Below are 17,957 nucleotides of genomic sequence, written 5' to 3'. Positions count from 1 at the left end.
TAGGTTATGATAGTATAGGCAACATGCAGTTTTGCTTTATCTTACTGACAGGTAACATCAGAGAGCACTCAAAGATTGGCCACTGCCCTAAGCATGCAAAATTTAATGCCTGCTGTCAAAATTACCAACTATGTGAGTGGAGGAGATTATGTTGCTTATCCAGTGGTACTCAATATCACCATTCTAGGTACTGTGCCACAATGTTGATGACAAATGTAATCTATTAATGTTTGTTCTCCTTGGAGCCTCCATACATGCATACATCCATCATTATGCTGTGCACAGAATGAGGACTCACTTGAAAAAATGACATGGTACAACTCCTGTGTCCAGTGTTGTCATTGATTGCAGCATTGCCTGTGCTCCTCCCTCTGCTGCCACACAAAGGGAAGCCACAGCAGTCATCACTGTGCTGACAGACCATGGTGCTCCAGACATTGTTACCCTGTCTGTATAGAGCAAGTCACTGCCTGTGAAGTCATGTGTGATGGAAGCAGAATCTAAGTGGTGACACAGTACCTTCGTCATGGTTGTTGTGTTACAATATGTCATAGGTAACACTGTGCTCTGTGTTAACAGTGTAGGCACTCTGCATGTTTCTTTTTACCAATTTTTCTTACCTTTGTTGTCATCTTGTTGAATTGTGTTTGCCTATCAGGTATTAGCTGATGCATTTCCAAGTGTCTTATTGGGTACAGGAAACAACCAACTTATGGGATGCGTGTTGCTCTGACCCCGCAAGAATGTATTAAACATCCAAGAACATATCCAGAATGTAACAGTGCCCTTCATTGCTCAAAGGAATATAATTACAATTTAAGTCTAACAAGTGACTAAATATGCAGTTTGTTTTGAGACCTGTAAAATAAAATATCTATACTAAGCCTTATGCAACAAACCAATTGAAATATTTAAGAATCAGTATTAGGTTAAAAATAGAACATTTATGTTTGTGCCAGTTATTCCAATGAAGAAAAAGTTAAAGGATGAAGACGATAAGACATAAAAAAAAGACATGTAAATGTGCTCTAAGGAGCAAGCACTGCTTCTAATTTCTGTTTGTAAGAATTGAGGATGATGAGAAGAGGATAAATGTCACAATGTAATTGTACAATGCTGCAGTATGATGTACAGATGCTTTTCAAAATGATGAGGGAGCACGTCTTCAGAAATGTATAATTTTTATGGCAAGAAACACTGGCCATTTGTGTGTGTGTGCACAGAAATGTATCTGAAAGGGAGCAAGATTTTGAAATTGCACTTTTTTTATACAACAAATACATTGATTTTTAAGACATGCCCTTTGTGAAGATCATAATTTTGCTGGGGTGTACAAAACTTATGTCATCCTTAATATTTTAATAGTTATTCACTTAAAATTTTCTATTGGTAGGTTACTGTTATACCTAAGAGCTATAGTAAAGTTATTAGTATATATATATAAATCATTTTATAATATTAGTAGCTTTTAACAATTCACTAACACTTTGCCATCCCCACATCTCATACAAGTTTATTCGCTTTGCGCCGGCAGTGCTAATTCAGATTACCGCCAACTGTTCTTGACATTATCGGGAGATTATAAATTGTTAAGTTTTACTAATCTCATTGTTAGTTCTCATAAGTTCTCAACTCTATTCCCCTACTTTCATGAAATTTCGATGATATACATATGTAAATAAATACAAAATTTGTGTGTCTTGTATATTTATTTGCATTGTCTTTGGTACTTAGTATTTCTCTTTCATATGATATGTGGCAAAACAGTCTCCAAGATGTAATGCAACTCCACAAGACTTGCACATTAAGTTTTTTTTTAAACATACATGGCAGTTGCATTATTTTCATTTATTTGTTTTGGAAATAAGTATTACTTGACGTTGCTTTATGTGACTGAAAAGTCTGTCACTCAGGTCATGATGAGACATACGCAATGTAGTGGCAACCTCCAAGCTTTGCTCAGAAGCAGGTACATAGTCTTTTATCCATGAACCAGACACTTTCAATAGAAAAATAGTGAAATCGAAGACTCTTGTGTTCTGTATTGAATAATTGTGTAATTGGTTTTTCTACATTTTCTTTGAGTGTCAAAGTGCCATTTGCCATTATGTATTGTAGAGATCATTCATATCATCTTACGTTCGAAGCGAGTACTTCACCTTTCCATTGATAACAAGCTTCAAACACATTGACTTTTGCACACTTTAATTTTTCCAGAAATTCTCTATTTTGCCGTATAGTTCCACAAACTCGAATTTTCTTTTCAAGTAACTTCTGCGCAATTTCTACACTGTTATAATAATTATCCATGTAGAGATGATGCCACTTTCCATAAGAAGGTGTCAGTATTTGCAGAATGAGATTTTCACTCTGCAGCAGAGTGTGCGCTGATATGAAACTTCCTGACAGATTAAGACTGTGTGCCGGACCGAGACTCGAACTCGGGACCTTTGCCTTTCACGGGCAAGTGCTCTACCAACTGAGCTACCCAAGCACGACTCTGGCAGAAGTAAAGCTGTGAGGATGGGGCGTGAGTCTTGCTTGGGTAGCTCAGTTGGTAGAGCACTTGCCCGCGAAAGGCAAAGGTCCCAAGTTCGAGTCTCAGTCCGGCACACAGTTTTAATCTGCCAGGAAGTTTCAAGGTGTCAGTAGTTCCATCACTGTTTTTGCTAAAGGCTGTCCAGAGCCAGAATATATCTTGAATGAGGAAGTGTATCCCATACTCGAATCACACAGCATCCAAATGGGTATGCCATATTTCATAATTTTTGATGGATTGTTAACTTTAAAATTTAACCATCCACGCCACTGTATCATTCCTTCATCAACTGAGATGTTTTGACTTAGATTAAAAGTTTCTTTAAACTTTTTGGAAAAATAATCAATTATGAATTGCACTTTGAAAAGCTGGTCGACATTATCCAGTTTATTGTTGTTGTTGTTGTTGTTGGAAAAATGTAAAAATGATAATATTTGTCTGAATTGGTTGTGGGACACCGTTCTGCAAAATATCGATGTGTATATTAATGGATTCATTCACCAATAATCATTGATCCTTACTTTTTTGACATTTCCCATAAGGATAGCAAGCCTAAACCATTTTCAAAGTTTGGGTCCCGCAACATCGACAAATTTGTAATTTTTTAAAATCCAGTTTTCTTTTATTGCAATTGTGACTGTAGTACTTGTTGGTTTCATTGCTAACATATTCAAATAGATCATTCCCAATATATAATTCTACGATATCCTCGATGCTCTGTGTATCTTTGGGAAATATGTTTGAACCCGGAGGATCCTTCAAATTTATTATTGGTCCTTGGTAAATCAAAGTCTGACCACTGTGCATTGTCTTCTTCATCTGAATCAGTTGGCAACTGTAGCATTCGCTGAATTCTTCTTGGATGTATTTCACTATCTTCTGATGATTCTGCTTCACTTTCATTTTTTTGATATCCAGTGTCTTCTTCCCAATTGGCCAAGTTATTCGGAACATCAGACAAGACATCCGCACATTCTTCGTAAATAATCATATTGTCTCTTTCGTCTACCATGATGAAAGGGCACAAGAACTTAATAAGCATACGACACCACTGTGGTGTCGTTGGCCACTGAGCAATTCTATGCACACGACACCACTGTGGTTTTGCCAGCCATTGACTGCCATTTCACTCATGCCACCACTGTGGTGTTGTCAGACAGTATAGTGTTAAGATTCATTTCACTTGATTATCAATGCGTCCTGTTAGTCCTCTCAGGTATGGGTCCCACACACTTCAGCAGTATTCTAGAACCATTCACACGAGTGATTTGTAACCATTCTCCTTTGTAGATTGATTACACATCCCCAGTATTCTACCAATAAACTGAAGTCTACCACCTACTTTGCCCCCAACTGAACCAATGTGGTCATTCGACTTCATATTCCTACAAAGTGTTACACCTGGATATTTGTATGAGTTGGCTGATTCCAGCAGTGACTCATTGATATTATAGTCATAGGATACTATGTTTTTTCGTTCCATGAAGTGCAAAATTTTACATTTCTGAACATTTAAAGCAAGTTTCACAACTTTGAAATTTTATCGAGATCTGACTGAATATTTATGCAGCATCTTTCAGATAACACTTCATCACAGACAACTGCATCATCTGCAGAAAGTCCAATTCTGCTATTAATATTGTCTGCAATATCATTTGGTTCCAACACACTTCCCTGGGGCACACCTGAAGTTACATCTAAATCTGACAATGATTCTCCATCCTAGATAATATACTGTGCACCCCCTGCCAAAAGTCCTCAGTCCATTCACAAATTTCACTTGATACCCCCATATGATTGTACTTTTGACAATAAGCATTAAATGAGGTACCGAGTCAAATGCTTTTCGGAAATCAAGAAATACTGCATCGGTATGATTGGCTTGATGCAAAGCTTTAAGTACGTCATGTCAGAAAACTGCGAGCTGGGTTTCACATGATTGATGTTTTCAGAATCCATCCATGCTGGTTGGTGTTGAGGAGGAGGCCAGTCTGTTCAAGATACTGCATTATGTTTGAGCTCAGAATATGTTCTAAGATTCTACAACAAACCAATGTCTAGGATATTGGACGGTAGTTTTGTGAATCACTTGTACTACCCCTCTTTCGGATGGATGTGTCCTGCTCTTTTTTCCAAGAACTAGGCATGACTTCTTGTTAGAACGATCTATGATAGATTATAATTAGAAGAGGGGCTAACTCAGCTGCAGTACAGAATCTGATAGGGATCCATCAGGCCTTGGAGCTTTGTTTAGTTACAACAATTTCAGCTTTTTCTGAACACCACTGACTCTAATATTTATTTCATTCATCTTTTCAGTTATATGAAGGTTAAATTGGGGTAATCTTCTTAGGTTTTCCTTTGTGAAGGAAAATTTGAAAATGGAGCTAAACATTTCAGCATTTGCTTTGCTACCCTCAATTTCAGTTCCTGTCCCATTCCCTAGGGACTGGACATTAACTTTGGTACTGTTAGCAGTCTTCACATATGACCAGAATTTGACAGCCCACCACATTTCACTTGGCATCTCTCTACTTATAGCCCTACACTTTGATTTACACGTGTTATGCAGTAATCTCTGTTTCTTTAGAAGTTTGTATCCACGTGTTGACTAGGTTTTACATTGAGGCAGTTTAGTTTCCTGCATTTCCACTGAGGCTTTATATATTATGATAGCAGTGAATCCTGGGGTTTGGCCACATGGGCTCTGTTTTAGGCAAAGAGGAGATGTATGGCATATTTTAAGATTTTTACATTGCTTGGACTATATTTATTCTGAAATAAATATATTATTGTCATAAAATGAATGGTTATGCTACTTTTTGTGAGTGGTGGTTTTTTATACATAAAATACACCTGTCACATTTATCTTTTTACTCCTGGTAGGTCACTGGAGGAAACAAAGGGATTGGTCTGGCCATCGTCCGATCACTGTGTGAAAAATTTGATGGGACTGTGTATCTGACTGCCAGAGATGTTAAACGTGGTGAAGCAGCTGTAGATGAGTTAAAAAAGGTTTGTGACCAAGTGTTGGCAATGATTTTTGTTTGTTGGAGACAAGTATGTATTATAATGCTCTATTTTGGATATGTAGAATAAATATGAAAGTTAGTGAATTGTGTATTCAATATGAATGAGGATATAAATTAGAAAAAGTACTTTATATTTTGTCATCTAGAATTTAACATTTACTTCTATTTTATCTTTCAGTTAGTGTAAGGAATGAGAAGTAAATGAAGTTCAGTGATAAAAACATAATATGAGGGACATTCAGATGTGAACTGAACTTATTCTAAATACACTCTCCGGGAAGGGGAGAAGTGAAGCGCCCAGAAGGGGAGGAGGGAGCAAAATGAAACTTTATGGGTTGAGAGAATGTCTGATGTTATTTCAGTGATTACAAAATTAAGTCAAATTAACAAAGAACTTCCTGAAACCCATTTATCAGACTGATTTTGCACCCTCTTTCCCTGGGTGCATGCGCTGGATCACTTGGGAAGGGTGTTGTGAAGCAACTTTATCCTCTAATGAGCAAGCTGAGTGACAACTGGATGTTGAGATCTTGGATACTGGCACTGGGATGGAGTTGACGTCCAAGCTGGTCCCACACATATTGTATTGGGCACAGATCTGGGGATCTTTCTAGCCACAGTAGTACCTCATTGTCACACAGACAGTTTATGGAGACACTTTCCATGTGTGGCGACCATTGTCCTTTTGAAAAATGGCACCACAATAGTGAGCATCACATGAAAGTTAACACAGAGGCTGCAGGATGTCCATGGTATATGGTTTTATTGTCAGGATTTCCTCGATCACTATCCAGCCGTGGCCATATTTACTTAAATAAGGATTTTTGGTTGATTTTAAATTATAAATTTGTTTAAATAAATGAACAATTACTTGTTTTTAATTTATTGGTGACTTAATGACTTGCTTTTCAAGAATATACTGTCGCCTGTCAGAAGCAGCTGCTCTTTTTTTCCCAAGAAACATTTGTCATCATTCATTAATTTTCTGTGAATTTCTTTAATATATGCAGTATCAGGATGTTCACAATATGAATCATTGTTGTAGTTACTGTAATGGACACTAAATTCATCTCAAGGATCCATTCTTTTCAGTCATATGATTTCTTCCATTCCTGTGCCATTGAGCCCTTCAATATTCTGATCCAGACAGATAGTTCATTATTAAGAAAACACCTTCTTCTTATTGGCACTCAATAAAAATCAAGTACTGGATTGGTAATAAAAGTGACAAAAGTGGTAACAGAGTACAGTGAACAATAATGATGTAAAAATGGCAAACTGATTGAATGTTTCCAGTCATAACTGAATGTGCCAGACTGGTGTTGACTGTTTTCATTTGGTTGCTCGTACAAACTGGTTTCACTCAAATGAATGAATGAATGAATGAGTGAATTACTATGGAAGACTACAATCAAATGAATCAATTGTTTTTCAACAACTGAGTGAATCAATAGTTTCATTTGGTTGTTCCTGTCACTACCGACGGTGTGTTTATGCACAAAGTTACAATGACATACAACCATGTTTTTTTTTTTGTCAGGCTGTGTAGTTTCTTCCAGTTAAAATGCATTTTCCTCATTGGATAAACAGCTTTTTGACACCACACTATAAAAAGAACAGACAGTATTAACAATTATGCATCTACTGCCCTTCATTTCCTGCATTATTATGAATATTAGGGAACTTTTGGGCCAAATGAAACATACATCTTTAGGAAAAGTTCCCATATTATGCTTGGAAACAGTTAAAATTGTTGGGGAAAACTGATGATGCTTGTTGATAAAATTCTCTCGAGCTTCCATTCAATCAAGAAGTTAAAAACCCATGAGCTTTCGCTCGAATTCTCCTCAGCTGTTATTGAGTGGGTGGTCATCTGCAAGCTACTGGCTGCCACCTCCCAACACAGAAACATTGTGTCCTGTTTCAGATGATGAAAACCAGCTGAAAGAAATGAGCCATTTACAGAAATTGATCAAAGAAAACGGCTACTGCAACCAACAAGTTTTGCAAGCCATTTCATTGAAGACTAGTAAGCAGGAGGCCTCAGAGGAGAAGCAGCAGCTTTTATTTTTCCACTCTATGGCTCAGTAACAGCAAAGATGAACTGGCTCCCAAAGGGGCATATAACCGATTCAACCATAACAGGCATCCAGCAAAGCTTCAATGACTTATACTGATGAGCCAAAATGATATGACTACTGTCCACCATGATGCTGGATGCTGCTTGGGGGTGTTGCAGGCACGTAATGTGCTAACAAAATTATGTTAGTGGCGCAGACACAGATGGTAGAGCACTGTAGCAAAGATAAGGGCTGCAAATGGGGAAATCCATTGAGATAAGCAACTTTGACATAGGGCAGGTTATTAATGCAGAGTGTGAACTCAGGTTGATGTCTCAGCAACCAGATTCACATGATGTAAATCTTATGGAACCCACCTGGATAACTATTGGGTGCCATCACCTTGAACGCGAATCAGCGGCCTGTTTTTTATGCACATTAAATGACCTCTGCATAAATATCTAATGCCACATACTTCCAAAAACCTACCAGCAAACTGTCGGCTCCCTGATATGCAGAATCAGTGATGTATTTCACTCCGAAGATGGTCAAACAAGCTATTGAGCAGGTGGTCATAATGTTTTGGCTAATGAGTGTATACGACTGTTGAAAGGTGGTGTAGGCCTCAGTAGGCCGGAAATGCACAAAATACCTTATGCATGTGGACAGAAAGGGGTTTCCACCTTACAGTATCCTGAGAAAACAATGGTAGCAGAACACTCTGGAAAACAGACATCAAATTGCATTTGACAAAACATCTGTTATTAAATGGACAAATGGTTTCTGGGATGGTGTTATGAAAGGAGCAGTTGAGATAAAAATTTCTGAAAACACTCTCAATAGTTAACAGTAGTCTGCAGTTAACCACAGCTTTGGACCTGGTCATCAGAAGATCTGAAATGAGCACAGGAGTCTTGCAACCCAGACATTGTCTATGTGTCACAGGAATAGGAACATCACAGGCAGTAGCACGGTTATATAATAACAGCAGCAGCAACCATATGACAGTCACCACCTGATAGTGGCCAAGAAGCATTTGGCTGAAAGCTCATGGGTTTAAACCCCCTGACGCAGATGGAGGCTCAACAGAATTTTATAGGCGCGTGTCCTTGTGAAACTATACATTCGTACAGGATGACATTTGTTTTTAGTTATTCCTTCTGTGCTTATTGCTGAAGGAACAAAGAAATGGAAAAGTATGGTATAACATGCTGTCAGTCATGAAATCCTTAGAGATCGAGCACACGCTCAAATCAGGGAAAGAAATAAATTGTATCATTTTCAAAGGAATTGTCCCGTCTTAAGTGACATAGGGAAACATGGAAAACTTACATCTGAGTGGAGATTTGAGCCATTACAAATACCAGCCATTGTCTTACCACTGCCCACCTTGCTTAGCCCAAAGGAACAATATTTGTAGAACAGTGTAGGACAGGCACTCTCTTCTTTATAGTCCTATGTAAATACCTGTGCAACTCCAGCCTAAATAACTGCTTTCTGTGAGTGTATCTTATACTTAAATGGCCACCATATTGAACCAAATGATAGAAAACATTTGTGAGACATTTAGTCCTTTCATTTATCCATTTTAGATGTAATGATTTGATATTTTGTTATTTGTAGGGCATTATAAATCAAACAAAAATATTTATAACTTTCTTTTTACCCCATAGGATGGCTTGAAAGTGAAGTTCCATCAGCTTGATATTGATGATCAAAATAGTATTGACAAGTTTAGTGACTTTTTAAAGGAAAATTATGAAGGACTTGACATTCTGGTAAACAATGCTGCAATTGCTTATCCGGTAAGAATGCCATTGTGAAATTTCTGAGAAAACTTTAGCTTAAAAAAAACTTTAACTTTAAAAACTCAGCATGATTTCATAACCAACTTGCAGAAATATTTTTACTAAATTTCTCTTGTAATTATTTGTTTCAAAGGTCGAATCAACTGTATCATTTGGAGAACAAGCAGAAAACACCATAAGAGTGAACTTTTTTGGAGTTTTGGCAACATGTAAAGCTTTGTTTCCCCTGCTTCGACCTCATGCTCGTGTAGTTAATCTCTCAAGCTCTGAAGGGCATCTGACAAAAATTCCTGGTGACAGCCTCAGAAAGAAATTTTCAAATCCTGATTTGACAGAAGATGAACTCTGTGATTTAATGAGGCAATTTGTTGAGTAAGTAATAACTGTTTGCATTTAATTTGTGTGCAACATGTATTAAAATAAGAAACAAGGTTATCATAATTTGAAATCTGCTGAAATGTTTGATGATTATATTGATTGTACCTCTATTAATTGTTCTAATGTCTGAAATGTAACTTTTTTCATATTCATATATTCCACTTTTTTCATTGAGTGAATTGTGAATCACTGTTAGTCTTGTTTGAGAGTATAACAAAATGGTCTAGAAGAGAGGAACCATTTGTGTATTTAAATTTCTCGTTTGGTTATCTTATTTTAGATTGTACAGAATTTTAGAAAGCAGAAACCATTTCCGTTAGAAAATTGACAATGTCAAGCAACTTATTTGAGAAAAATTCTGTTTACAATCGAGAGATGTATGGCAGAGAGTACTTCCCATTTTACCATCTGTTAAGGTTTCTTCACATTTGCTTTACATATGAAGCACAGAAAGAATGATTGCTCAGATGGATTTTTGTGTGCCTTAATAGCTGAGCCTTCTATTCATGGTTCATACAAGAGAGGTATGTTTATAGATTTCTCACTTAATATTGGTTTTTGAAACTTTATAAGTAGGCTATAATGGGACAGTTGGCATCTGTCTTGAAGAATCTCCTAGTAAGCTTTTCTACACTTCAGTGACGCTCTGCTATGGATCAATCAAACCTGTAGCCATTATGTGCTGCCATTCCTTGTGTAAAAATCCCCTGTTAGTCCTATTTGGTGTGGGTCCTTCATGTTTGAGCAATGTTCTGGGATGGTTTGCACAAGTGTTTTGTAGAGAACCTCACTGCACACTCATTGCATTTTCCCAGTATCTTACCAATAAACTGAAGTCTACCACCTGCTTTACATATGATAGAGCCTACATGATTATCCCATTTTACATCCCTACAAATTGTTACATCCAGACATTTCCAGTAGTTGAGTAATTCCAGCTGTGACTCATTTTGTCATAATTATCTTATGTTTTTGCATTTTCTGAAGTATAAATGTTTCCATTACTGAACATTTAAAGTAAGTTGACACTATTTGCACTACATTAAAATCTTGTCAAAGTACGGCTGAATATTTGTGTAGCTTTCTGTGTTTTAGGCCAAGTCAGGACATCTGTACAGTGGGCAGTTAGTTTTACTCCTCCTTCAATCATAATTATATTATGGATTCTGCAACTTGTAACTATTTCAACACAGCAGAAAAGAAAATTTATCTGTCGTCCACAAAGGTTTCAAATTTTGTACGCATGTATAGAGCTCTTGTGGAAACAAAGGAGTTTAACGAGATTCTTTGTCTTTGAAGGATTATGTTGTCAAACCAAAATATATGCAGAATAACATTACAGTATACTTCCCAAGTAATTTCAACTTAGTTTATTTCATTGCTACACATCTGTGGTGGTCATATTTAACTAAAACTTATAATTGTGATAATGGTGTTATTTAAAATTGTTGACTATAAATAAAAAAGTTTTCAATTACCTTTTGGATGGATATACTCCATTTATGGCCCAAATTTATCACAGCTAAAGTATTTTAGCTGTGTGAGGGTAGTTAGAGACTTACAAATCATTACATGATATTCAAAAGGTGCAAATCCCAATAAAGTCAATGGACATGTAAAAATAAATAAATACTCCTAACTATTGGAAGTAAAGGTTGCCCCATCAGGGCAGAAAATAGGAAATGGTTGCAGAAAGGGAACAGGTCAGTAATGACCTTCTTTAGTGAAGAAAGGAGGAAATAGTTGGGGAAGGTTGGAGAGGAGTAATTGTTGTAATGTACCATTCCAAGATTAACTTGTGAAACTAATAATGTAGGAAAAGATGGATTGCTACTTACTGTTTTCGGCCACAGCCTTCATCAGCAGAAGAGAAACACACACCATTCATACACACAAGCAAGCACACTTTGTCAGTCTTGTGTGTGTGAGGTGAGTGTGTATGTGTGTCTGAATGGTGTGTGTTTCTCTTTTGGGATGAAGACTGTGGCCAAAAGCTTTATGTAAGTGTTGTTTAATTGTGCCTGTCTGCAACTTAATGTGTCTTCTTTATGGTAAGCAGCAATCTGCCGTTTCCTACGTTGTTGATATTCCTACCCGGAATTTTCATTGTTTCATAAAACTAACAGGCCTGCATGTTATTCTACAAAAACATCTACATTATTGCTCTCAGTATGGGTTAGTGCACATTACATATTCTTATTTTTGAAGAATATGTAATGTGAACAAACTCATACTGAGAGTAATAATGTGCACACATGTAGATGTATCAAAAAGAAGGGTGCATTCATAAGATTGACCTAATGGAAAAACAAAATAATTTTGTCAGAGGTATCTTAAACTGTCTTATAAAAAATCTTGTTTTTGACTGGAGATGCTGGTGTTATTGAATGTAGAAACTTTTTAAGATCCAGAGATGATTTTTCTTAATTGATGAAATATTCATAAAATACGTAAATGCCCCAGAAAAGAAAATTGCACTGAGAAATACATTATTTTTATTCATTATTAATTGTAACACATATTTTAACATCTGCATTGTTACCAACACAAATTTCATCCTCATAAGTGACTCCAACTCGGCTGCAATTATTCTGCCACTTTTTCCACATCTTTCAGGCCCTATTTCTGAGAGCAGAGAAGGTTGCTCTAGTAATTAGTTCTTTTCTGCTTTGTTTAGGAGGAGACAATGAGGAATAACAAGTAATTATAGGAGATGAATATCCTTAGAAATGTAAATGGTGCACACATTAAGCAAAGAAAAATGTGAATGAGAAAATCCTGTGTGTGAGAAATTATGCAAATGGAAGAACTGTGTACAGAGGTGGGTGAAATCTTAAGAAGAAAAACCTAGGTGGATTGACGGTAAAGTTAAAAAATGTAAGAAGAAAGCAAAATAAAAAAACAAAAAGAATAACGAATACAGAAAGAGAATGAAAAATGAAGAAGTGTTGTAGAACCTGTGTAAATGGATGAACATGATGAGACACACAAAAGAAAGAAAATGAAATTATTAGTCCAGTTATGGTAATACTGAAGTTAAGATAGAGTGAAGAGTTTTAACTTGATCGATACACATCCATTACAGCAAAAATTGCCTTAGAAATCATTACTGAAATCCACAAATTAACTTAAATCACATACTGAGTAGAATTTAATGCTTACCAAGTGCTAAAATTTATAGACATGAACAAAATGTGTCTCTGAAACAATGGTTCTGTAGACACAGTTTCCTTCATCTGTCAGAAAAGAAGGTTATTCAGAGACTGAGCAGGAAAGACCTTTGATCATGAGTTCTCTTGTGGCTCTCTCTGAAGTCCACTGCCATCATTGTTGTTGTTTCTGTTGTCATTGACATCTTGGCCATCATCTCCACCATCATTAGCATAACCCTTAACTGCCTTTTTGCTGGCCATGTTTGACCAGCACTGCCCATCAGCTCCTATTCATGTATGTGTCGTTGCTTCTTTTATCTTCCATCAAAACTTATTTTTAATCATCAATAAATGGAAAGACTTGTTATTGTTTGTTTCCATAATTGCTGAACAGTCACTGGAAAGAGTCACAACCATTAAACATCTGGAAGAATGCATACAGAATGATTAAAAGTGGAATGAACACACAAAACGAATCTTTGGAAATGCAAAAGCCATACTGAGATTCAGTTGAAATAAGAGTAGCCTACCTACAAAGAAGGTAGCTTAGAAAACCCTCAAGCTACCAACAATTGAGTGTTGTTCTTCAGCATGGGAACTTACTGAAAGGCAGTAGGGAAGATCCAAATAAGAACAGTGTTTTTTGTCTCATGATCATTTAGTATTTATGAAAGTTTCACTCTGATACTCAACCAGCTTCAATGACAGATAACTACAAGAAAGACATTGTGCAACACAGTGGGGGTTTGCTCTTGACATTCTGAGAGCATACATTCCTAAGAGAGGCAGCTAAAATATTGGTGTTTCAGTAACCGTAATACTGTCTTTCCATCACTTTTAAGTCTTAATGAAAGTGCTCACCCTATTTGTCACTGTTATATCCCAGATTTTAAGGTAAGAATCAAGGAGACTCATAAAATGTTGGATCTATGACTCATCAAAGTCTAACTTCTGTAAAGTTTCTAGCATATTGACAACATCAGAAATATAACATGGACCCGTTTTGTTTCTTAATGACTTAGTAAAGACATCTTGAATGAAACCCAAGCTTCCCTCACGTAGCTGCCGTAAAACAACCAGGTCCAACAAAAACACCTTATATCAATTTCACCTCTGATAGCTGAGGAAATTTCCCTCAGAGATACTTCAACTTTCTCCATTTGGATAAGGCTTTCACAGATTGTTTAATTAGGCTCAGTTTAATTCTTACTAATCATAAATTCCTTTGATATACTGAAGTTACAGTTTTTAATAGCCAATTGTCTCCACTGCTTCATGTTTTTATTTGTGTTTTCACGAAGGGTCATGTTAAGTACTGCTAGTTTAACTGTGATTTTGTCTTTCAACAATAGAAAAACAAAATGCTAAGAGATAAATGCAATTTGGTTTTGTAACTCTTCATCATTATTTAGGGCAGCAAAGAAAGGTGAGCATGAAAAGCATGGATGGCGAAACTCAGCTTACGGTGTTTCAAAAGTTGGAGTTACTGCCCTCACTTTCATGCAGCAAAAAGCGTTTGATGCAGATGAGCGTCCTGACATTATTGTGAATGCTGTCCATCCAGGTTATGTATCAACAGATATGTCAAACCATAAAGGTCCCCTTACTGTTGAACAAGGTATGTTTAATTTAAATATCCTTGTCATTGTTTATTGAGTAGTGCAATTTTATAATCTGTTGCATGTGTCTATACTTCATTCATCGTTATCAACAGGCAAGCGGCTAGCTTTCCATTATTGTAATGAAGCTGAAACTGACTTAATATTTTCACTACTTTTGCTTTTGTACATTAATTCTTTAGATACTTTTATATGTTGCTATTTTCTGGTGTTTTAGTTATGTGCTGAGAATACTGATTTTACAGGTGCTGATGCTCCTGTATATTTGGCACTTTTGCCTCCAGGTGTATCATCGCCCCGTGGTGAATATATCTGGTGTGACAGGCAGGTTGTAAATTGGTTCAAAGGTCCAATGCCAGCTCCCTATTAGTTTCAGCTATCAGATAATTACAGCTGAACTTAAAAGAGAATTGGAAAAGTTAAATGTCCAGAGAACAAAAAATGTTGGTGTCTAACAAAAAGTTTACACAGCTGTTATCTGAAAAATACAGTGTCTAGATATTTAAAGGACACACATATTGCACCAGTTTTCATTCTAATGGATGACACTAAAGTAATAAACAAAAATATCACATCATCACTGCAAAATTTAGGTAGTTGGCTTATTAAATTTTGCTTAGTGATAGCTTCATCTGGGAATATATTTTATGATCTTTACATCTACAAAGAAACTGCAATTATGAGTGAAATATAATGATATAAGCAAAATTGTGAATGTTGTAATGATACAAGCAAAATTGTGAATGTGTTTATGACATGTGTGTCAAGTGGTCAGCAACTGTTGTATTTGTGGTTATTAAATAAAGTTGTACTCTATATATATTTGTGCCCCAACATCTTGTGTTTCATTCAATGGTACATTTATCAGTTGCTTTTCAGGTTGTGATTTCATGGTAAAACCAGGGGACCCACTATATCTATAACTCCATAAATTTTTGAATAGTTACTTTATTACAATAATTTACAACCTTTTCAGTTCAGAAAAGAGTAAGTTTCATCCCTGTGCCAGCTCTCATATCTCATCATTAGGCAGTAATATAGGAACATTTGTAATCAGCACTTCACTACACTTTTATTGCAGAGTTGATAATAAAATCCTTTCAGTCTGGTGGCATGGCACAGACTTGTGGCACAGTTGTGGGGAGAAAGTGACCCTTTTTCAAATTGCCCTTATAATAAGAAATGAAGACACTGAAGTTGCTCATTACTGTTTCTACTAATGTGAACTGCTGTAATGTGAGAGGGTTAGTGTTTATTATGTTCAGTGAAATAATAGAAAGGAATTCTGAAGTATATTATCAAGTTGTGCAGACTGTAACTTACATAATGTAAAATGCAGTTCAAGGGAGAATATCACCGGAGAACTAAATGAGATAGGCCAGTCATTAAACTGAATTGTTGATATTGCAAATAATTATGAACTGTTGCCCAAAGGTTCATGTTCTTCCTCATCAAGATCATTCCCTGTTGTCCACCCAAATTCATTGTGTGCATTGCCCGAATGACCTGCACTTTCTAATTGCAATAATAGTAGGAAGAAGAACATAGAAAGAATAATAACATAAGTAACAATGAGCATATGCTGAAAAAATTTTGGGGAAAGTAAAATCTTCACGAACAAAAACAGGCCGAATCAAACTTGACAACGATATGATTTTTCTCCAAGTCTACATCTGTGGGTGTGGGTAATGTCAGTACAACATAAAGTTCAAATTAACTATTTGAAAGGCAAGTAGCCACTTCTGAAACTGGATACTCCAAAATATCCATCTCTCACCAAGTGATTACCATTGGAACAGGTGACTCTTCCATCCAACTGCATTACTATACGACCTGACATATACAAATAATTAAACTGAACACAACAATAGAGGCACTTGAGTGAGTTGGTAAGTTCCAGACTTAACTGAATGCATAAAATAGATTTATATGATAAAAATAATTCTTATCAGAATCATTTTGTTTTAGTGTTAGATTCAAATGAAGTACCTAAACAACCATTTTGCAACATTGTTGCAAATTAGTTAATGCAATAACTATTCTGAAATGGAATGGTAGAGCTTTATAGGAAGCATGAAAAATAGATATTCTGTAATACACGGATAATACAAAATATCATGACTTCTGTGCACCACAAGATTGAATGCTATATTGAGGCTCTGAGGAGTACAACATTCAGTGAGGAAAGTATATACAAGGAGCAGAGATGAATGGGGAACAATTCTCGCAATGATAAAGGTCACAACTGGGGAAATCAACAAACATAAGTCACTTTGACAAAGGACAGATTGTGATGGGCCAGTGCCTGGTAATGAGCATCACAGAAATGGCAAAGTTGATTGGCTGCACAGGTGCTACTGCAGTGAGCATCTGTGGAAAACTCGTGTGTGTGTGTGTGTGTGTGTGTGTGTGTGTGTGTGTGTGTGTGTGTGTGTGTGTGTGTGTTTGAAGTCACTAGTCAGTTGGATATCAATACCTCATCTCAGAATGCAGGGGTCAGTGCTGGTGCAAGAGCTTCAGACCACACCAAGTAGTGCACACCATTGAACATGGGACTCTGTAGCAAATTATCCTTACATTTCTCATGTTGACAAAACAGTATCATCAATTAAGACTGAAGTGGGCATGGGATCGTTGAGACTAGACCACGCCTGGTCAGCTGAATCATGTTTCTTGTTACACCAGGTCATGTCAGGATATGCTGTCGTCCAGGTAAAAAGTTGGTCAAAACGTGCATTCAGATACAAACACAAGCCAATTAGGAAGTATTTTACTATGGGGGACATCACTTGGGCTTCCAAGGATCCTGTGGTAATAATTGAAGCACCATAACGCCTGTGGACTATGTGAACATTATTGCAGACCATGCTTCATGTGTCCCCTGATGGCAGTGGCATCTTCTAGCACATAACTGCCCACATCACAAGGCCATAATTGGGCTACAGTGGTTTGAAGTACATCGTATTGAACTCATGGTGATAACTTGGCTACTAAAATGATCTGATGGAACACATTTGGGATGCTATCAAACTCCAGTTCCACGCCCATAAACCACTGGCTCATAATTTACAGGAACTGCATGACCTGTGCGTAGATATCTTGTGATACATACTTCTGGAAGCCTACCAAGCCAAATCCATGCTACAAAGAATCACTGCTTTACTGCATTCTAAAGGCGGGCCATCATATTAAGCAGGTGGTCAGTCACAGTTCCAGATTAACATTGTTTAACACACAAACAGCTTGAGTGACATCAACAACTTTGGAAGTATTGAAACATAATGGCATCTCAATAGCTCTGAATTTTGATAATGCACCAAATGCAGATTGTCCCCTTGACAAAATGTTTCATTACATTTGTGCAAAGGA

The 17,957-nt window shown here is 36.7% G+C and overlaps 1 protein-coding gene and 1 non-coding gene across 2 annotated transcripts in view; one reads left to right on the top strand and one right to left on the bottom strand.

The window, feature by feature from the left end:
- LOC126174972 (carbonyl reductase [NADPH] 1-like) overlaps window positions 1–15,415 on the top strand; it is a 57,521-nt gene extending 42,106 nt beyond the window's left edge. Inside the window, exons 2-6 of the mRNA XM_049921444.1 lie at window positions 5,426–5,554; window positions 9,305–9,436; window positions 9,573–9,811; window positions 14,382–14,587; window positions 14,834–15,415. Coding sequence (XP_049777401.1) covers window positions 5,426–5,554; window positions 9,305–9,436; window positions 9,573–9,811; window positions 14,382–14,587; window positions 14,834–14,958 — 831 coding nt within the window. The 3' untranslated portion in view covers window positions 14,959–15,415. The remainder of the gene's footprint in view (window positions 1–5,425; window positions 5,555–9,304; window positions 9,437–9,572; window positions 9,812–14,381; window positions 14,588–14,833) is intronic.
- On the bottom strand, window positions 2,421–2,495 carry Trnas-uga (transfer RNA serine (anticodon UGA)). Its single transcript has one exon. It is a non-coding gene; the product is annotated as a tRNA-Ser (tRNA).
- Window positions 15,416–17,957: the final 2,542 nt, after the last annotated feature.

Source organism: Schistocerca cancellata, chromosome 1 (assembly GCF_023864275.1).
Source record: "Schistocerca cancellata isolate TAMUIC-IGC-003103 chromosome 1, iqSchCanc2.1, whole genome shotgun sequence".
NCBI classification, from domain to species: Eukaryota; Metazoa; Arthropoda; class Insecta; order Orthoptera; family Acrididae; genus Schistocerca; species Schistocerca cancellata.
The sequence above is the reverse complement of the archived record's forward strand: the minus strand, read 5'-3'. Positions and strand labels throughout refer to the sequence as shown.